Source organism: Nipponia nippon, unplaced genomic scaffold (assembly GCF_047370975.1).
Source record: "Nipponia nippon isolate SJK-2023a ecotype South Korea unplaced genomic scaffold, ASM4737097v1 scaffold_4, whole genome shotgun sequence".
NCBI classification, from domain to species: Eukaryota; Metazoa; Chordata; class Aves; order Pelecaniformes; family Threskiornithidae; genus Nipponia; species Nipponia nippon.
In genome coordinates this window covers 62,103,932-62,125,996 of record NW_028262358.1, presented here as the reverse complement: position 1 = coordinate 62,125,996, position 22,065 = coordinate 62,103,932, and the positions used below count along the sequence as shown (strand labels likewise).

At 44.2% G+C, this 22,065-nt stretch overlaps 1 protein-coding gene across 1 annotated transcript; it reads right to left on the bottom strand.

Moving 5' to 3' along the window:
* Positions 1 to 7,066: 7,066 nt before the first annotated feature.
* On the bottom strand, positions 7,067 to 18,073 carry PERP (p53 apoptosis effector related to PMP22). Its single transcript, XM_009460717.2, has 3 exons — positions 17,716 to 18,073; positions 10,150 to 10,293; positions 7,067 to 9,510 (listed from the first exon to the last, which is right to left on the bottom strand). Exons 1-3 carry the CDS (start codon positions 17,924 to 17,926, stop codon positions 9,275 to 9,277), a joined length of 591 nt encoding a protein of 196 aa, XP_009458992.1. The 5' UTR covers positions 17,927 to 18,073; the 3' UTR covers positions 7,067 to 9,274.
* Between the last annotated feature and the right edge of the window lie 3,992 nt (positions 18,074 to 22,065).

Here is a 22,065-nt window from a genome sequence, read left to right as displayed (position 1 = left end):
GTAACACGTGCTACAACCTAGTATTTTGGTTGGGCCCAGGCGTGTTTACATCTAGGAGCAGCTGCACCCCTTGAAGATCAAAGCTGGTTTCCGTGAAACTTGGTTAAGCACAGAGGATGCAAAGTATCCTTTGCTCCCATCGTAGATTTTGTCAGGCAGGTCGGCATCCAAGTACAGACCTCATTTACTCACAGAGATTGGGTACTATATTGCAGCTTTCATGGTGAAGCGTGACATCCATACTGAAGCGCAAACACCACAGCATTCTGCTGAATTAATATTCATAAATCAATAATGGACTAAATAAAAAACATTCCACTCTGCAGGGGACTGCCTGAAGGGGCGCTGAGCTTGTGTAGACCCAAACTGGAACATCCACAGCAATGACCTGCAGCACGATGAAGAGGTAGTATCTCTGTCATGAAAGCAATTTGAACGGGTTAATGTGACACTGTGCCTTATCTCTAATCAGAGCTAGCTTATCAGCCTGGTGGCAGATTAGCAGTGGTGTGGCTGCTTTGCCTCTCACTCCCTAGCCGGTGCAGTTCTGGCTAGCTGAAGCATCCTGCCCGCAGCTCCCCCGTAGTAGTATGGGCACGGCCCAATATCCCCGAGGTTGTGAGAGGTCCATCAGGGGCATTCAACGAGCCTCTGTGAGAGCAGGAGACATTTTTACAGCTTTGGCCTTTGAATTTGAATGCCACTGAAAGCAAAAGCCAACTATGAAGACACCTCAGCTGCTGTTTTGGGTTGGAAATGAGGAACAACCTTAAGGAAAATGGGTCAGTATTTTTTTCAAAGGACACTTTAGGGAACCACCATTTCCTTAGAATATTATGTATCTTCCCTTGAAGTCCACATTTGTGTTATCCACAAATTCTGTTATCATTAACCTAAATATAATGTTTAAAATGCCATTTACCAGTTCTGTAACACTGCAATATATCATTTTTATGCATGATTTTTAAAAATATCTACATTAAAACAAATATCGTTTGGAGCCCACCCTGAGTGCAATATGCTGGTACCTGCAAGCTGTCCAGGTCTGTTTACACATGTTCTTTCTCTTACCACAGCTGAGGTAGAGATGGGCACAATAAACTCCAAAAGACTGAGAGAACACAGATTTGGATTTGGATATTAAATGGTTTCTAAAAGATTACTTTAAAAATAGTCATGCATGTGGCAGTAGACTGTACCCCTTGCTGAGCTGTCTACATCCTGTCTCTTGCCAAGTTTTAAACCTTCACAAACAGTTAGTTTTCTAAAAACTCAGCCTTTTCTTCTATTCTCAGAGAAAATAGCCAAATCGAGTCAAAGCAGTTTTGTAGCTGAAATCCAGTATGAAGTCAGGCACTGTCAGGTATTTGAGAGCCAGTGTTTGTTGAAGAGCAAAATCTTCTTCCCTGCTTTTTGAATGCTCACCCATGTTTCAGGTAGGCATTTATGACTGAAGGCTTTGTCATCAGTTTTTGTCATAACTCACCATTGGACAAATGCATATTGTCACAAATGTTAGCATTTGTGAGATGATACCACAGAACATATTTATCATGCTGTGAAAGAAAGATGAGTAGTGTTCAGTCACCACAGGTGTTTCTGCGTCTTGCCCATCTTTGTCATCCTGAAGTAACTTAAAACTACAAGCAATCTTCACGTTCAACAAGGGTATTTTGTGATACCTGGAACAGTAGAGAGGTAGATGTATTCAAAGGTGACGAAATGAAGTATCTTGTGTAATTCTGATACTCCTGTGGCAAACAGGGAAAAATGATTGAAAACTTTTGTTAAGGAGTCTGTGGTTTGAAGTAATGACTTACCTCCAGTGTGCTTTGTATTTTGCAGCATATGAGCTGGGTGTTTACGTGAAAGCAAATGCTTTCTCCTTTCCACTCTCTGTGGATAGTCCCTCGTGGTTAACACCAGAATCATCTGTTGAAAATGAAGTTATATTATCAGTGTTAAACCCAGTAGACTGTAGTGCACTTTCTACATCTGAAAACATTCCTTAATGAATCTTCATTGCTACTTGAAGTAATCATGTAAGCAGTAGGATATTGATAAAACAAACAATTCTACGGCATTGGAGCTAAAAATAAAAATATGCCCTTTTCAGCCAAGACACAAATGGTTTTCTTAGTGGAAGGAGAAGCTAACAAATGACGGGTAGCACATTTTTGTCCATCTTTAGTCTGCTGACCTGGTCAGCTGAGCTATGTAAATTACTGGTTTGACACATACCTGTTGTGCATGTTCATGACTTTTGCAGCAAGCTCATTTTCATCCTCTGATATTCATACTGCTTATAAACAAGAAGTCCCCAGGGTTTGGTTTTTAAAAGCTTTGCTAAGATTATTTTATGATCTCTTCTCTTGCATGCTATCTTACATCCAACAAGTCACCCTGAGCAACTGAGAAACACTTCCTGCATGAGCTATCATAAATCTTATGACTACTGTTATTATCTTTATTGATACCTTTACAGCCATAGGTCCTTTTTTCTGATAATGCCAGTCTGCCTTTTCTCTTTGGAGAGGGCTGCACCTTGCCTTGCAACTGGAATATTGCACTGCAGCTATTGTTATAGCCACAGCCTATACAGTGATGCAAGTCAGTCAGACAAATCCTACTCAGGCTAAATTGTACCTTCTGGTAACTCTCTGTACCCTGCATCACCTGGGCACTGAGACAATAGTGTTCTCAATGATGTGACTAATATTTCATCCACAGTAAGCACATGTAGAGAAATACCTTTAGACACCAAAAGTGTTCACAGGGTAATCCAAGCTGCAATTCCTTTGTGTTAATTGGAAGGATACCGGGAATGCATTTTGAACAGGACCTGACTTTGCTTCGTTGCAAAATAAGAACACCCTCCTAAAAGAATGAACCCAGTTGAAGTCTTGTAGTTTCCTATCCACCAGGCCTTTCTGAGGGACTCTCCCGTGGTGGCTGGACACAGAGGCTCGTCTGTGGTGCTTGTGGTGACCTGGGAGTGGTCGGTGCTTGGTCCTGCTGCCGTGCGTCTGGGAAAGCCTTCCTCTAGCTGCCTCCTGCAGCGTAGGAAAGCTCTGCAGAGGTTTGAGACCTCCTCTGTTTGCTTGCTGCTGAGCATGGTGGAAAATTTCCATGGGGTCTTGTTACGACTTTTAGCAAGAGCTGTCCAGAACCCGCTTGTGGTCGGACCTCCAAAGCCTGCCCCATGCACTGCACTCACTGGCTTCCTGTATTAGGAAAACACAAAATTAGGAAAACACAAAAGTCTCTGTGTGCCTGAGCGTGGATTTCATTTTCAGCTAGTTTTCACTAAAGGACACAGTTTCTTCAGGGTGGGATCTGTACTGGAACAAGGTTTAATCCCCAGTTATTTCTTAGCGATGTTCTGCAGTAGTGTGATGAGTTCAGCCTACCCTCCCCAGGCAAACAGCTGAAATCAAGGGTGTCCTGTAAACCCACCACGCAGCTACCAGCTGAGATGGCTTCTGACCATTTGTAACCATTGTGGGGGTCTGTAACTCCCTCAGGCGGCTGTCAGGAGCACAAGCTCTCTGGTGGGCACACATGAAGCATACAGGGTTTTCACGAAAATGTGTGTAAGCAGTTAGAGTGGCACAGCGCAGCCCTGTTCTACGTATGGGATAATTTAAACTACTTGCTTTGGGCCCCACAACTTCTCTGTGGCATAGCTAGGCTAACTAAATACCTGTCCCATTGTAGTGGATCATAACAGTAACTCCTTGTAAAACATATAGCTCAGTTGCCTTAGGAGAGGAATAAAATCAGCCTCATGGAGATAATTCCCAGGTGCCACACCTTTGCTACTTTTACATTTCTCTGTCAAAGAAATGGCTTTCATTTACTGTGCCTTATGGGTCAGTTGGGAACAGCACCAGCTACTTCTTTGAGCACTTTGATGTTTACAGATAAAAGACATGCATACCAAGCATATCTTTAAGAGTTTCGGGCATGAATTTTCACTTTGAGATTCTCCAGCCAAAAGTAGGGTTTCGCTGAAACCAAAATGTTATATGGAAATGTCCTTTTCAGTTTTAAATGTTTGATATGGAATTGATTTGGGAAGCGGGCTGAAATGAAAATGGTGGTCTCCTATCAACATTTTCAACTTTTCCTGTTGTCTTGATACAAAATGCCAATTATGATTTTCCCGAGTTTGTTTTGCAAGTTGTTTTGTCTTTCTACTGCAAGTCAGAACAGAAATTAACTTTCAAGCATCACGATTCATCTAAATTCCTTTTTCATGATAAGTTCTGCGTATTTCTTGTCCTATGGGACTGCTAACACAAAGAGAGCTTAAAAATAGACTATTTACTGAAAAGGGATTGTAATGGCCACACATCAGCTCCTGCCCCAATTACATGCCTCCATGTGTATTCAAGACCGTGACAGTCAACTAACATACTTTAATCATTTCCCAGGGCAGCACACTGGAGGGCAGGAGTTAGGTGGCTTTTAGGCTCACAGTTTCATGTGAGTGCTCACTCCAGACCTTTCTGGGCCCTTTCAAACTCAGCGAACCCTGATTTCCAATGTGTCCCCTTGACGCTTAGCAATTTTTAATACTTGTAAAATATTCTGTATTCATAAAGATCTCTGTGGAAAATAGTATGTGTTGCCCACAATCCCATAAATAAATAAAAAGCAACAGTCATACCAAACCTTCTAGTAAATATTATCCAATCCTGCAAAGATGAACACATGAGGAATATCATTCATGGAAACATGTATATTTATTATTTATATTATGCAATGCATATTGCTTATCATACATTGTTATTTATTTATATTATTTATAGCTATAATATTTATATTATAAAGCTCTAGATATGCCTGCATGTTTTCCACTACAGTCTTTATTATAAATAAAGCGTTATTAAATTTAGGTATTAAAAAATCACAATAAAAAATACCCTTTGGATTATTCTGACAACTCCCAAGTAATTTAAATATAATTTTATAGAGGCCAAATTTGAGGGCATTGGCTTTTTGCCTGGAATTTCTAGATGTCAGGCTCCATAGCTGGAGAAGCTTGGCCCACACCTTTGGATGCCAGAAAAAACCCAGACAAAACGCTGCTTACTGTACCAGCGCAGACCTGCACAGTGGATGCATCGGACCTATCTTATAAATACGCTGTCCATGCACAGCAAGATCGACACATTCTTGGTCAATGGGATCTACGCATATGAACTGCTGCACCCGTGCAGTAACGCTGATGTATCCCAGGCGCTGTGAACTCATTGCACGTGGATTTTACTACTCCCGTACAAACACCTGTTACAGGAATCGCATTCAGAAACTCAGCATCCCTATTTTTGGCAAACATATCCTCCACATTTGATTACACTTTATTCTGGTTGTGAGTATCATCTCCCAAGTTCATTTTAAAATCTGTGTAGCTTCGCTTACTAGCACTGAAACCCCTGTTTTTTCAGGGTGCTGATCCATATTGCCAGTAACCTCCACTGCTCTGCGTTGTGGGCCCAGTACCTCAGATCTTTCAGCTGTCATGAATCTCCTAAGGCATTTTGGTTTCCATTTATTTATGTGCTTAGTTCATGATTAATTCAAAAGTGCTCAGTGATGTCAGCAACTCTTTTTTTGTGTGTGTAATCTTTCCTTTTAGTACACAGGTGTTTTTGTTTCTATAATGCTTATCACCATAACAACCCTCCCCCCCCAAAAAAAAAAACTATCTTGAATGACCTGTTACTACGCTGTATTGATTTATGTATGTATTCTAGGTCCAAAAGTCCTTAGATGCAGGATGAATAGGTGTATTCACCTTAGGTCAGGTGAATACTTCTTAAGTATACTACCTTGTCAAGGAATTGTCTGAAAAATGAGTCACTTGTTACGTCAACTAAAAATGCAAAATCCCAGTGGGGTGTGGCAGCTGTTTCCCATATCCATGAGATTTAAGCATTAGTCATCCCATTTGGGCCAATTAGCCTTCCCCAGCACCCAGTCATACACGTTTTTGATTGCTCTTAGCTCCCCCTGAGACGAGAGCCAAGCGTGCTCCGATTCTCCCAAACTGCTCTCTCCTCTCCAGGGCTGGGTTAGAAGGAGCTCGCTGAGGTCGTTCAGGCGATTTCAGTGAGCACAGAATTAGGCTGCAGCTGAATGCAGACTGGCAGGTAAACAAGAGTACAAGTGTTCTTCAGGTCAGAAAAATGGGCATTATACAAACCCTCCAATTATCTTCAAAGCATTTAGGAAAATCTAAAAGGAACAAAAATATTTTCCCTAATTGTGTATTTAAAATTAAGAGTAATTAAAGGAGGGGGGAAAACCCAAAAGAAACCTATGGAAGATGCTGGAATTAAGGGTGGTAAGCGTGTTTTAAAACTAAGACTTCTAAGGAAGAAGACAGCTAAAAAAATCAGAAGAATGGTGAACCTGTCTTTCCAGAAATTGGAAGCTGCAGGCTGGTTTAAGACAGCGGTGGCCGACAGGAGATTTGCTCTCTGTAAAAACACAGAGGGAGAAAAAGTTGTTCAGGGTACAGAATGCCACTAGCACAGGGCTACATACAGGCCATGCGTCATCTGAGGTTAGGAATGTGAAGGTTTCTAATCATGGGAGAAGTTCAGTCTTACACTGAAAATAGCAGGGGATTAGTCCATCTTTTTCTCCCTATTTAAAGTTCTTGATCAGTATATGAAAGCTGTTTGGCACAGTTTTGATAAAAAAAAAAAAAGAACGAACAGGCTTCCCACATCTGAGACCTCCTGTAGACCATAATGCTCTTAAAATGTTTAGGGTTCCCCCTCAAGCTGTGATGCATTTAAGAGGTTTTGGCTTAGCAGAGAATTTTCTGTGCCTGGCACTTCCGCAGAAAGCGCACAGCCATGTTTTGCAGTGTATACTCAAGCTTATTTGACTGGAAAATGAAGTTGTCTCCTGGACATATAAGGTCTTTATTTTATTAACCCAACACTTCATGGACACTGATATTCACATTAAGAGAAGTAAAGAATGGCTATTTGCTTGAGTTTATGAAATGAATCTGTGAACCACAAACAACACCAAGTCTCTACAACCATCAATTAAAGCAGTTTTAATTAAGCCACCACATTTGAAAGGAGTACCACATACATTAGTATCACTTGAGAGTAATTAATGACTATTTGCAATAGCTTTCTCGCTAACATCGTAATTGTGTAACATGCTGGTTATGCTTCCACCCCTCCCAGTATATTCAGAGCCAAGTTTATTTTACATTTGTGCTTTTTTGATGAGTTATAACAATGCTTATAAAAAAAACATACAAAAGACTCAAGTTATGCTAAACCTTATTACCAAACCATTCTCCCTCTCATTAGGAAGGTTGTCCATTTTCTTATGTCTTTTCTCCTTCTCAGCTTTAGCTGTGCAAGGATTTTGCAGACTTGGGACTCTCTGCTATATTATGAATTCACTAGAAAGTAGGTACTATCATTAGTCTACACAGTATTCCCCACCAGCCAGTACCGTACAGAAAAAAAGACACATTTGTCACAGGACTCTCTTCTTCAGCAAGAATCATACATACAGTTGATTGTATGCGCTACGACTGAGCTTGTAACACAGTTCTGAAGTCTGTAGATGTTTACGCTCTGTAGAGTTATAAAATACAGGCCTGGAAGGTCACCTGGCCTTTCTAAAACAGGATCACATGCAATACACAGAATTACCAAATTAAAAAACATGTCACAAAACAGAAAGCTATACAACATATAATACAGGATATATTGGGCATTGAAAAGGCTTAGTTCTAAATTACTTTAGCTTTACAGTATGATGCTTAATGCTTTATAAATTCTATTTTGTACATGTGCATGAACACATATACCCCCACACTTACACTCTTCCAAGTACTGGGTTCACAATAGTAAGAATTAAGTCCCCAGCTGCTTGTTACACAGAGTAACGTGCAGCATTTGCTTTCTACCCTACCCATACCCTGCTCAGAAATCTGTCTCTGCTGGAGCTGCATCCTGCATAGCTGGAAGAGGAGCTCCACAAATGAGCATCTTCCTTCTTCCCCATCTGAAGAAAGTTCTGACAAAGATTAGAAACCACAATTAAGTCTGCTGTAAGCTGTTGCAGGCCCACGACCAACACAGACACAGCTCTGCCTGGCTGGAATCCTTATTTAGAATCGCTGGCTCCAGAAACACGAGCTAGGAGCCAGACAGATTACTCCCTGAGACAGGTGCCTGTATGAAGTTTGCACATGTAAATTGCTCACAGAACTGCTTTTCTATTTTTACCTGTTATCCCTAGTGACTCACAAAGCATTCCCAAGTTTACTAAACTCTGGAGTACCTACAGCGTGCTTTAGAAACTTTTAGAGGTTCTCAAATCCTTATGCTAAGATTTCCCTCCAAAGCACAGCTGATAATTAAAACACTGCAGTATTAAAAAGGTAGACATAAAGAACAGTGTATGTTTCTATTCAAAGTTATTTTCTAAATCAGCATCCCTCAAATACCATGTAAAATATATGAACTTTAACATTTGAAGGTTTATTGATTCTCTCTGTGACAATGTATATTAAATTATATGTGGCTCCATCACAAGTCCTGCAGTGGCCACAAAAACACCAGTAAGTGTTACATTAGCCACTGGTTTACACACCAGCACCATGCTTTAGAGGTGTCCGTCCAACAGCACCAATTGGTGGAAAATAAATTTTAATTTTATTTTCCCCCTTAATTCAAATAGCTAATAGTCAACAATAGTCCAGTAACAAGAATGAGAAGCGATTCTTAGGCAGCAGGTGACTGCAACAGTCTCAGGGAAGTTCCTTCCTTGGGACTGATTTTGGTGGAAGAAAAAGCATTCTTTGGAAGGTTGGTTTTTTTCTAGTTCCATTGAAGACAATTTTGTCCGAGGTGAAAACAAAATAACTTGTAGGTTCCTCTAGTGGGTTGTTTAAAATATCTCCTCTTCCTTTCTACACTTGAAACACTACATCTTTATTCATAAGCAAGTGTTTTGAATAAAATAAGGATGACTCAATTAGTTGAGAGGGGAAGGAGCAAGTAAACCACTCAAACAGAATCGACATGAGAATACATAAGTAATACTTTAGGTAAAAGCTATTTGCTTAAAGATGCCAATATTTTTACCAATTTATTGCCAGGGCTAGTAAGAAATACTCTGCAGAAATAAGGTGGGTTTTTTTTAGTCTCTTACAATGGCACCAAATTTACATCAGAGGTGCTCCTCTCTTTTTTGACAGTTGACTGTACTTGGATTTAATCTTTCAATTTAGGTATGGTGCTCTCTCTGGGGAGGAGTAGTAATAGGTAGGCTTGATGTTTCCCAGGACTTCATCTTCCCAGTTGGGGAGGCAGCAGAAGAAGAAAGCACAGCCTATTACAACAACAGTGCTGGCCCAACCAAAGCCATAGGCCCAGCTGAACATATTATCTCCTGTCAGTGGAATTTCTTCTGTGAATTTCACTGGGTAGATGACCAAGCCTATGATCTGGAATGCAGCTAGAGAGAGAGAAAGAAAGAAAAAAAAGCAGGAGTAAATGACAATGAATGATATTACATTTCCCACTAAAGAAAGGCACCTGGAGATAAGCTAATCCTTAAGAGGATACGCAGTTCAGTCCTACAATCAACTCTGCCTTCTTGCAGAGGTATGTGACTCCTGGCCAAGGCACATCCCCAGGCCTATCTGGCTGCAGCAGCTACAGCTGACATTGTCAGGTTGCTAAGGCACTCATCTGTGTGCCACGACCAGCCCTGTCCTACAGCCAGGCACTGTGATCCCTGCAGAGCCAGTTACCTCCCACTTGTACCATAGCCCCGTCGCTCCTCCTCCCCTCAGGAAGGTGGGAAGCACCCGGGGCTCTCAGCTCCTAAGTCTTAGCATGTGACTTGCAGGGTCAAAGGTGTTGGTTGTCCCCATACGCTGCTTTTGGGAAAGTGCTAACTGACAAAGGCCGCTGGAGCTTCCCTAACCATTATCCTCTCAGAGCGTAAATCAACCTTCCCTTGTTCCCCATGAGAATGAGTCATAAACCAGACAAAGACAGCTTACTTCATAAGGGAGGCTCCATCTAGTATGCTTTTCTGCTGATGCCTGTTTTACATCTAAAATAACCTTGTCTTTGTGTCCAGACTTACCAACAACAAAGAGCAAGCCTCCAATTCCTCGCACAAAGTTGAAGCGGAGTATCTCAATCGAGAACGCGATGACTGCGAGAGCAAAACAGATGACCAGGATCACAAAGCCAACAAGGTATGTGGCAGCTGCTGCTCTCCCCCATCCTTGAAGAAAAAACAAGAAAGATGTTACACACAGCAGCACACTGAACTGTAGGTCATTGCAGGCCTTCGGTTTCCTTTAATCATATGTTGTTGAAATCCTTTACTGTAAGAAGCATGCTCTATGTCAAAGCAATACTGGATGCCTCCAAAGCACACAGCTGCAGAGCAGAGAGGCACTATCGTTGGCAGGGCAGCACAGAACTCCCTGCCCGCTAACTTGTCCTGCTGAAGAGAGGGATACGGTGCAGCACGGTAATAGAGATAACACCTCCAAACTCTGTATCTGTAAGAGACCCACAGACATCTGAGCAGATAGGGCACACAACCACTGAGAATGTACTTTATCGTTACCGTTCCTGTTCGACATGCAAGTTTACAAAACCACTTCCATGCACGGGGAAGTACGAGAGCAGACAAGAGGGTAGCACCACAGGAGATAACTGATGGGAAATAGTAGTGCTGCCAGCATACACCTTCTTGCCTATTTGTTTACTACAAGAATAACGCATGTGGAGCAAAATTAGAATGACCAAAAAGAAATGGATGTGGAATAGCTGAAGTGAGAGATGACAAAGAGAAAGCTCTTGAAGATAAATATCTATTCACAGCTGAAAAAATTTAGAAACAGCTAAAATGTAGCAGGTGGAAGAGAAACAGCAGAATCTGAGGTGAAGTGGAAGAGTCCTCTTTGAATCGTTACTTTGACATTTGATGGGACAGGGTGGTGCAGATTCTTAGGATCAAGCAACTGCAGTTTGGAGAGGCTCAGGCATGAAGCAAGTGGCCTTATCCCAGCAGAGCAGCACCAGCGCCCAGAACTCACCCACCACAGGCCAGGTAAGAAAACCTCCCAGAAAAAACAGTTGGCAATTCCCCTTTCTCCATAACACCAGCTCGTGAAAAGGCCCTCATTATGGCCAGACCCTGTCCTCTTTAGAAACCAAGCGGGAGTTCAGGTGAGCCCAACACAAACAACAACCAAAGGTGTTCCTGCCCCGGAGGCAGGATACCTGCCCACATGGGCTCAACCATGCCAGCTAGTGCTTTGTTTTCCAGCCAGCTGTCATCACAACTCACTTTCCACGTCTGCATAACGTGGGTTTCTACTTTCACACATTCAGACAGAGGTAGGGCCAGATCCCGAGCTCCCTCTAATGTAGGAATAAGAGCAGCAGGATCTAGGTCAGAACACTTAAAAAAAAACCCAAACAAACAAAAAACCACACACCCCAAAACACCAAACTCTTTCAGAGCTGTCTGTTCCAACACAGCTGAAGCAACTCTGGAGACACCCTGCTTTCAACACAGCCTCCATTCCTTCTGTGCAAAAACTGAGAGGAAGAAGACTGAAACAGAGAACCTTTTCCTAAAGAGTTAAAATCCTCCACCTTAACTCACGTACTCTACTAGTTGCATAAGTGGAGAAAAACTAGTAATTTGAGACAGAGAATGCAGTAAAACTCTCTCAGACACCTCTACTATGTACATCAATTTACCTTCTGAAAGCAAAGCATTGTTTTACAGCTATTTTCATTAGATCAATCTGAATTGGTTTCTTTCCCCTTTATTCCAACAGCAAAAGTGAAATACAGCAGCCACCCGTCAGCCAGATCTTGCCCCAAAACCCACAACCACCACCTGAAGACAGTCATGCTGGCATAGAAAGGGTAAGGAAAAGGGTTTTCTTTCCCCTCTCCCTTCTTGGAGCTACTCAAGACAGCAAAAGCTTTCCAAACTGTTTTCCTTCAGCCAGCTGTGCGTGTTTCATACCCCTTTGCTAAGAGAGTGCTCTGGGGCGAGGATGGAGGGAGGGAGGACACCTGATGAGCATCTGGAGATTAAAGCTACCTCAGTGGTCCGATAAAATCTTTTCATACAAAATATTCTCTGATGTACCTAATGCAGGTACTGGATATTGTCTCCACAATAGGATTTATTTAGGGATAACTAATATAAAGGGATAGTTAACCGTTACAGCCAGCCAGCCCAGGGAAAGTGATTCAGGCCAAATGACCTAGGAATGCTATTTATTGATATTTGCCCTATTAAGAAAAAAGCACAACAAGAAGGAACACTTAGTTATCAAACTACATTCCCTTTCAGATGCATTACATATGCTGGCACAGCGTAGGAAGCCAAGTCTGGCATCTGCCCGATAAAATTTAGGTTGCAAACTCAAATATACCTGCAGGTTAGACACCTTGGGGTTTGGTGCAACACAAACATGACTGGAGGAGATATGAGCGTGAAAGCTCCCAGTGCTCTCTGCTATTTCCATATCCGCTGTGCTTACTTTATGAGCGTAACAAGCTTTTGGATACAGGTCAGCCCCGGCTCAGCTCAGTGATTTATTCTCTCTTCTCTGGTGATATGAAAGTGACACCACACGTAGCTGTAGGAGATGTCTCATCAGGAAGATTAATATCAAGCCCAGCTTTGTTTCAGGTCTTCAGAAACAGAGCAATAGCAGACACCACCATTATGAAATTAAGTGGGTTTTGTGCTCACATGTGACGGAGCTCAGTGCTGGTGACCCCATACCTTCCCCTCCTTCTCCTGCTGGATTATCTTCTCCAGCAGCAGCTATCAGCAGGTTGATACTGATAAGACCAAGTCATAGGTGCTGGCCACAGCTCTGGATGGGTCTACTCTGGGCCAGACTAGACAGCAGCCATCGAATGGCCAGCCTGCCACTTGAGCACCAGTGGGAGTCACGGGAAGAGCAGCGAAAAGCTCTGGACTTCTACATATATGCCCTGTAAGAGAAATCTCAAAAAATTAACCAGAAGTCTTTATAATAAGTGACTGATGGAAGAGGTTGGGGTGGGAAGCTGCACCCTTACCAAGTGTAGGGCGCAGCCCTGGCATGCTCCTTTCCCACACGAACTGTTGCTACCCCAGCAACGAGGAGAGCTTTCAGTGGCGGGGCTGCTGCAGGGCTCTGACTGAAATTGATGTCTCCCCATGTGGGATCCCCCTCATCCCCATATCTATCAAGTCCGGCTTTCCCAGCTCCTGCTCCTCCCAGAGACCCCTGAGGGCTGACTGAGCCCCTGCAGGCACCCAGCTCTCCTGTCTCCATCTGCAAGATCCTCTGCCTACAGCTCCCGGGAGGGGAGAGGTGTGGGTTTACACTCTCACTGTTTGCTGCCTTAAGAGCTGGAGAGACCTGCTCACGCTCAGAGAAACAGATCAGCCCCAGTTTCTAGCTGGATTATGCTCAGAAGTACCTTGTGCTCACGAGACATTTAGCCAGAATTTAAGTTTTTTTCCATAAAAACAGAAAATTCTCAGGTCCCTTCATATGGCAGAGAGAGTATTTGGTACTCAAAATAGGCATAAATATGATGTATATTTGTGAAATCAAACAATAACGCCACATTAATTTGGGGCTGCATAAGTAGAAGAGCAGCAGAATAGAAGAGCAGAGGAACAGTTGGAGCATTCCCCAGGTCGGCTTTGCCTCAAAGAGCTGAGTTCTTTGCATCTAATCAGCAGAAAAGTCTTTATCAATTAGGGGAATTAAGGTCTATAATTATCAGGAAGAATTAAGAGTTTTATTATATACCTTGATTAACAATGACTATGGAAAGGAAGTAAGCTGCAAATGTTACCATGCAAATAACTAGGAGGGGTGGGGATTATTTAAAGTTAATTATGAGCATATGATGAAATTTAAACAAAAAAGCAACAGAACCTTGCTGTTAACTGTATTTCCTAATTTTATTTGGCTGTGCCTCAGCCTTCACAGGGAGGAGATGGAAGCTCTACAACGTAAGACATTTAAATATACATTTCCCTTTAGAAATGAATAACAGGGCTGGGAAAATAGTCTAGCAGGAAGATGAACTGCTACAGGATTTGAAGTAGCAAGCCTTTCTCATCTTTGTTCACTTCTTTACAAAAGCAGGAGCTAGTTTGTTAGCTTGTGAATAACTGGAATCTTAGGGTTGAAGTTTTTACCATGATGTGCATAGATTAGATGTTTTTACACTGCAGCTATAATATTCTTCTGTATATAAATTGCAGTAGCAATTCCTGTTTCACCTTGAGAGCTCATAACATCAAAAGCCCCCCAAATATGCTTTTGTTGACAAAATAACAGAGTAGTGGACTGCGAGCAAGAGCAGTATGTTCAGCAATATTGCTCACATAATGCGCAAAATTCCATGGCAGCACAACTGGTGAAGGAAAGCTATGTGCATACCCACCACAAGCACAGGACAGCCCAGAATCAAAGGTTTGCTGGCAGAGCTGGTTGGGAATTAATATTGGGAATCATAGCTCTGTTTTGGTTTTAGGAGTGCAGGAAGTATGATTGCTATAGTACCAAACTATTAAATAAAAGCCCACCAGTACAAACTTGGCTTCAGCCACTTGGCTCTGCCAGGAGCTCAGGAGAGGCACAATCCTATATATTCCCAACTTCTAACGCCTGCAGGCTGCTAGCAGTGGAAGTATGCCTGCCTACAGACCAGCAAAGCCCACTGGCAGGGAAACCAGCCTTGCCTGCTTGCTGGGATCTTTTACTGGAGAGTTCCAGCAAATGTTTCCCAAGTGTTAACAGGGACACCAACTGCTACACCTCTGCCATTAGCATTTTCAGAGTGCCGCACTCAGCTGACACTATAAACTAAGTTGTCTTGAATACACCCTGGCATCATAAATCAGACAGAAGCATGCCCGAAAAGAGACATACTGAAAATTAAGTGTACCTGTAACATTCCTCCTTTATTTCCCTGGCCCCTCAGTGAAGTCAACACATGCAGTCAGCTTCACCAGTAATCTGTGATATCAAAGTCCACGCTTCTAGGGACACAGGTACAGTGGCACAGCTAAAGTGAAACATGATTCACAAAGGCTGGGCTCCTACTTCTAGGTTCCACCCTTTTTTTTTTTTTTTTTTGGCACTTACTAAGGATCCAGATGAATGCTTCCCTTTTTCTAGGCTGGCTATTGTGTACTTGATGAATACCAACTGGCTGTTAGGAATATAGAGAGTTAACCTCCATGGGATCACCTTTATTGCACACATACACACCCATATTTTACAGTGATAATTCAAAGCAAAGTCGCTGGGAGCAGCCATTCAGAACCAGGAGGACACAGCCACCCACAAATATTGCTCCTAAACTTACAGCCTCATCACTAAAGACAACCATCCTCTCCAGGTAACCACATTGCAAACAATCCATGTCATATCTGATGGCTTACTGATGTGTTTTAAACAGAGTCAACAGTTTAATTCTGCAATGGTCCAGACTAAGTCATCTTGAGTCATATTATAGTGCAGTACAATAGCTCTACATTGCAACATTTTGATAATATACCGATGTTGCCAGCCAGGTACTTCCCAGATGCAAGCCAGTATAGAGCTCTAAACAAAATCCTTCCCTGCCAAATGACATCCCACTCTTTTTCCCTTTCCACTTCTTCCCTCTCATATGGCACTTGCAAATGTGCATTAAGAAGCAATGCAGTTTAGGAGACATTCCTATTTGCAAGTCTGTCTTTGTCTGTTCCTGCCCCTTTTTCCCCCCATTTAAAATAAGTGACTCCCTGCTTTCTCTCCCTCTTCTCAGTACGCATGCCACAGCTCAATTAAGAAACTGTCTAATGGAGCTTTCTGTTGAAGGGGATCCACTCTGAAGTTTTTGTTTCACAGGACGGTTAGTGCATACTAGTTACTGTATGCAAAACACAAGTTATCCGTCTCAATTAATTAGCTTTTATTTTCCTGCAGCAGTGCTGTAAATGCCTGCTAGGCATTTTCCTTTGTAAATGCCCTCACCTATTTTAGGTCTAATTGCATTAGCATAGAAAAAAGGAAACAAAATAAATCAAACCTGAACTCGTATGCTACGTCCTGTCTCTAGATGTAAATAGTATTTGAGTAGACAGTGGCATTGATGTCATGAAAATCAGAGAAGAGGCAAAGTCAAACTGGTCTAAATAAGCCAAGGATTTAAATAAATTTTGGTTTAAATAAACCGAGGCTTAAATAAGCAAAGTCAAAGATACTATTCCTCTTCAACAGCTTGTTAACTAGAAAAAACAGCAGAAAGTTGCTTTTGCCCCAGGATGCTCTGAGCTGACGCAAAGCACACACCCACAAGTACTCAGGGACATGAGAAGCAGTGTCACTACAGGAGAAAGCAGATTTCAGCAGCTCTACTGTATTAGCACTTCTTCCCTGTGCAGTGCAAATTTCAGCAACTCTGCACTAGCTTTTCTACTCTGTCTAATGGGGGAGACTGATATTTTTGTCACACTAGCCAGATTTCTTCCACCTACAGTAAGACCTGCAGTTATCACCTGGCTGAGAAATGAAGCCACTGGTCTTGCAATAGATTCAAGACTTAGCTTACACACGAGTGTTGCAACAGAAAGCTTCTGGAAGTCAGTCCACTGTGCTCCTGCGGCAAGGGATCTGCCCCGGGCAGCAGTCTCGGCTCTCCCAGCTGAAACACGCCCTTCCAGCTTCCCAGTCCCCAAAGTACCCTCGTCCAGGATCTTAAGGCGGGTCTGCTTATTTGTCCAGAAGCATTTTGTTTCAAGGACAAGCAGATGTAGTCAGACCCATGTGTTCTAGCAAAAACAGAAAGTCCCCCAAAAACTGGGAGTGTGCACTAAGACTATTACACCGGCAATGCCAGACACAAAAGCAGCTCAGCAAGTTAAAACAGAGGCACAATTATCCCGATTTAGGCCCAGTGCAATAGAGAGGTATAGTCAGGAAACAGCATTTTTTTTCCATCTGCAAACCCACATCAGGCTGTTTTAAGCTGCAGGTTGGGAGGCATCTGAATACCTGAGTTCCCTTGGCCAGGCAGGGTTAAATTAAGGTGCCCTCTCCCTCCAGAAGGCTGGGGGAAGGCAGTTTTGCCATCATCCAGGTGTGGCTCTGCACAGGACACCCTGTGCGAAGATTTCCACGCTCACCATCTGACCAGCGAGGCTGCCAGTGCAAAGGGGAGCTGGCCAGTGCCAGGCACAGCTGCTGGGACCACAGCCTGCAGGTCACCAAGAGAAAGCAAACTGGAGAGCTGAACAGAGCTGTCGCCACTTGGCTCTCTTACTTTGGTTGTAAAATAACTTTTAAAAAAAATAAAAAAAAACAACAAAAAAACAACCAACACCACTCTGGCTTCTCAGTGTTGTACCGACAGAAAAGATTGCTCTGAAGCAGCCTGGATCTGTATTTCTGCGCTGGCTGAAGCCCTGAAACAGCATCAGTACTGGTTCTGCAAGGGAAACCCCACCCCAAAAAGCAGCCGCCCCACAGCAGAGGTGGGGAGACCGCTCATGGCGCCAGCACCCCCCGCACCCGCTGCTGCCTGGGTGCCGCCGGGGGCAGGGGCCGGGGTCCCTCGGAGGGCAGGGCAGGGCAGGGCAGGGCAGGGCAGGGGTCCCCCCGCTTACCGTAGTCCATGAGGGACTCGCAGCGCCAGTTGAGGTCCTCCTCGCCCCGCGTGCAGCTCTCCCACAGGGACGCTTGCTGCACGTAGGGCTCCGACTCCGACTCCAGCCAGCCCCGGCCCGCCAGGGCGATGATGCCCATGATGATGGCCAGGCCCAGCAGCAGGGGCAAGAGCCACCTGCACCTCCAGCAGGCCAGGCCGCACACCACCATCCTGCCCGGCCGGCGGGGGCTGCCAGCGAGCCCGAGCGTCGCGGGTGGGGCGCGGCGGGAACGCTCCGCCGGGACGGGAGACTGCGGGCGCCTGGGTCCGAGCGGGTTTTTAAGGCGCCGGGGGAGGAGGGAGTCCCACCCACATTCCTCTGACTAAGCCTGGCGGCGGCCGCAACCGGTGGGGCCGGCGGAGAGGAGAGGAGGGAGCGCGGGGCCGGGCCGGGCCGGGCCGGGCCCCGCCGCCGGCTCTGCCCCGGCTCCCTGCCAGCCCCAGCAGCCCCCGTCCCGCCGCTCGCCCGCCCCGGCCCAGCCCTGCACTTAACCCCTTGCTGGCGGCCACCCTCCCGCCACCGGGCCCGCTTGCTTCTGCGTCGCGGCCCCGCCACCGCGAAACGTAACCGCAGCGAAGGCTTCAGGTTCTCGCTCGGTTTCGCGAGCCCTGCCCTCCTCCGGGGTGCTGAAGCTCATCTTCCTCCTCGCCCTTCCCTCGGCAGGGAGCCCAGCGCTCCCCAACATGATGATACTGACGGCGTTAGCCACTGCAGGTACCAAAAGCTTGTCAATAAGTTGCTTTGCAGTTGAAATGGTCAACTTCTTGCCCGGTTTTTGGACAATTTGCATGCAAATGAGAAGAAGAAAGAAAGGTATTCTTTGAGGATGGGAATGTGACATTATGAACAAGGCATCACTTGTCTGGCACGAAGCTCAGCATTAAACAAATGCCCGTTTCCTAACGGCCACCTAACGAGCGCTTGATTGCAATTGTGCTCCGGCTTTCAACCAGGCTGTGCCGGACACAGCCCGGGAGTGGTACTCAGGAGCCATACGCCCTGATCTCTCCCCATCCCATGCCTGGAAACGCACTCCCGAGGTGACCAAAATGAAGGCTTCCCCATCACATGGCATGAATGAACACCCAAAATTTTGGTTGTGGGAGAAACGCTTCTCCACAATAAGATCTACACACATCCCACCGCGTCATCCCAGCACCAATGCAAACTCTCCTCCTACGAGCAGACGCGTGCCTGTCACAGGACTAGGGGTGCATGCATTTTGGGCAGGTAGCACACATATTTGGTCAAGTTTTGGAGCAGCTTCAAGGCCTCAGCGAAGAGGTCAGTAGGAGGACAAATCTGAGGTCTGCTGGGCTGAAAAAGAATAGTGGGTAGGGGGGATTACATGGGTTTCACGGAGGATGGGGGTGTATGAGTTCTTATTGGACTGCGTCAAATGGGGTTTTGTCACAGCTGTGTCAGACGTGCTCAGGCTGTGCCCGATGTCAATTCCTCAAAAGATACTCAGGGGAGGTGTCCTGTGAGGAGGGATGGTGAACCTCACTTGAGTACCAATTGCTGGCAAATGCCAGGGAATGGATTGTGATGCTAAAATCAGAACAATGAGATGATATCACCATAGGCAAGTTGCAAATATCTCAGGCAGGTCACCTCAAACCATGTAGAGTTTCACCAGCCCTCTCAACATCCTCCTCAAACTTCCCACCAGAAAAATCTAGAAGGATGCTATATGTGTCTAGAAAGTATGTACCTGTATGTACTTGTTAATACAATGTGAGTGAAAAATAGGACCATGAGAAGTATTACTTCTGTCAGTAATAATTAAAATATACAATTTCTGTTAAAAAGTAGCTTTAAAAGATTATTTGCATATTTGCTGCATAGCATATGGCTTTTTAAAGAGTGCAAATGAAAAGCTATAGCTATGAATTATTGTAACATTTCCTAAAAAACTGAAAAAAAGGTAGTTTTAAGTTGATGTTTTTAAGAATTTCCATTTTTAATACTGTTGAGGGTCTACTTGCCACTTAACTGTCCCAAGGCCTTCTACTGTCAAGTGCATATTGACTGGGAAAATAATGAAGGGCTGGTTTTAAGATCTAATCTAGCTTTAAATCACCTATTTTGAAAAATTAATGGTCTGCATATTCCTGCATAGTAAGCTGTATTGTGGCAAGGTATCAATTTACTGTTTCGTAACATATACATATATATATACACACATACACACACACACACGTACATACTTTTACACACAAATACTTTTTGTTCATAGCTCCTCTTCCACCCTTCAGTTCTTGCCAGCGTTTCCTTGCAATATCAATTCAAATCATATCTACCTTAGTATTATTCTTGCAGCCTTGATTACCATAACTTTGTCCTTTTCAAATCCAACCAAACCTTCGGTACCACACTACAACCAAAATAATCTTCCTCCTTCATTCCTGATGGTCATGCCCACTGTTCAGGTTTCCTTCCAAATTCATTATAAAATAGAGCTGTACACAAATTTTGCCTGAACTACTTGCAAGCATAGTTCTTCAGCACACAATTTTCACATAAAGGAGAAGTAAGAGCAGAACTGGGCACCATGATCATCTCTTTTTGTCACTAGAGCAGAACTTCATTCGGGCCGTGCCAAGAGCTGATTTTCCATCAGTCTCACCGTCAGTCATGTCAGGAGCAGACACAAGCAGGTATTTTCTTCAGCACAAAAAGGCAGAGCTGTTGGAAGAGAAGGGAGGTTAAATTTCATCCATTTTGTGAGAAACACAGTAGGAATGCACCGCTCAGGGAAGTGCTCACTTCATCACAAGGAGAGAGTTCCCCCGGTTCAGATGGGAGCATAGAGCTGGCTGCCGTTTTCATTAGTTGCATTAATGCCTCAGTGCCCAGACACTGCAGTGGCTGGGGGAGCACAACGAGAAGCACCGAGGGCAGCCTGGCCCCGCTGTGCCACATCACACCGAATCCCACCAAGCCCACCTCTGGCATTAGCAGCCCTTGTCAGCTACCCTGCTGCTCCCACTGACCCCATGAAGAGACAAATGCTGTCTTCTCCTTTGTTTTTAAACATCTGGCTTTTAAACAACTGGGAAATCTAGCTGAAGTTAAAAGACAATGTAGCAAAGAAAGATTTCATTCTGTGTGACTGAGGGCTTACAAGACAGTCAATGAAGTTATCTGCCTTCAGTCCCAATGTTGCTTGGATTTAGTAGTGAGGAAATCTAGCAAACTAATAGACCAGTGCCTCCTGCAGCAAAATAGGCAGCTCCAGCAGCATATGTAGTTTTTCTCACCTCCAGGCTGTGTAGCCTGCATCTTCACAGAGACCAGATGGTAGGAGTCAGTTCTGTGGGGCTGCAACGATACATGCATGAAAAACACGTAGTGCTAAGATCATGAGGAAAAGATGCCCTAATACGTAACAAAATAAACTGGAGGGTTGCTTTACTAAAGAACCAAAAATGCCTGAATATATCTGGGCATTCTGGACCAAGCTGCTCTGTCAAAAGTACATTATCTTTGGCTATGAACACAGCTACATGTTCTGTAGTTATTATGAAAATCTAGACCGTTTTCCCAAATTTTTCTTGTAGCACGGAATAAAGGAGCCACAAGCTTCTTTCACCACCACAATCCTTACCTTTAATTATTTATTATGTAAATAATTAGATAATTTCATAATCTTTGGGGCTCTGTAGTGATATTTTTTCTCTGCCCTTCTAGGATATGCCCCTCTAGTAGACGGTGCTTTACGTGCAGTAAATCATTAACCACTGCCGCCAATCATTCACCCAGCTATCAGAGAAAACCAAGTGGCGCTGAGTGAAGGTCAGGAATCAGCTCCAGCCCAGATGGGCACGGCTCTGAAATGGGCCAGCGGGAATCCGCAGGCTGGTTCCCAAGAATTCACGTCGGGGCTGGGGGCGGGGGGGGGGATGCTGGGCAGCACAGTGCCAAGGGCACCCCTCTGCCCTGCAGTGGGCAGCTGTGGGGCAGGGCGGGGGGTCTCCTCAGGGCTGGGGTTCCTTTCCTTTTTCCATTTAATCTGAATATATTTTTGCTAGCCTGTTTACCTCTCAGCTAAAACCATTAGGAAAAAAAAGCAATGTCTGCAGACTGAATACCTGTTGTAAATCCAATTATTTTATAATTCATGGGTGTTGTCCTTCAGCAGCGTCTTATGCTCACTTTCCTCCATGTCCAAGTGCCCTAATTCTACTTAATCTCTCTTCAGGCATCACAGCCATAATACCTAATTAGCATCACCAAAACAAGGTAGTCATTCAACCCATAAAACAGGATAGGGAAGGGAGGCACTTAGTATAACCGGTAACAACC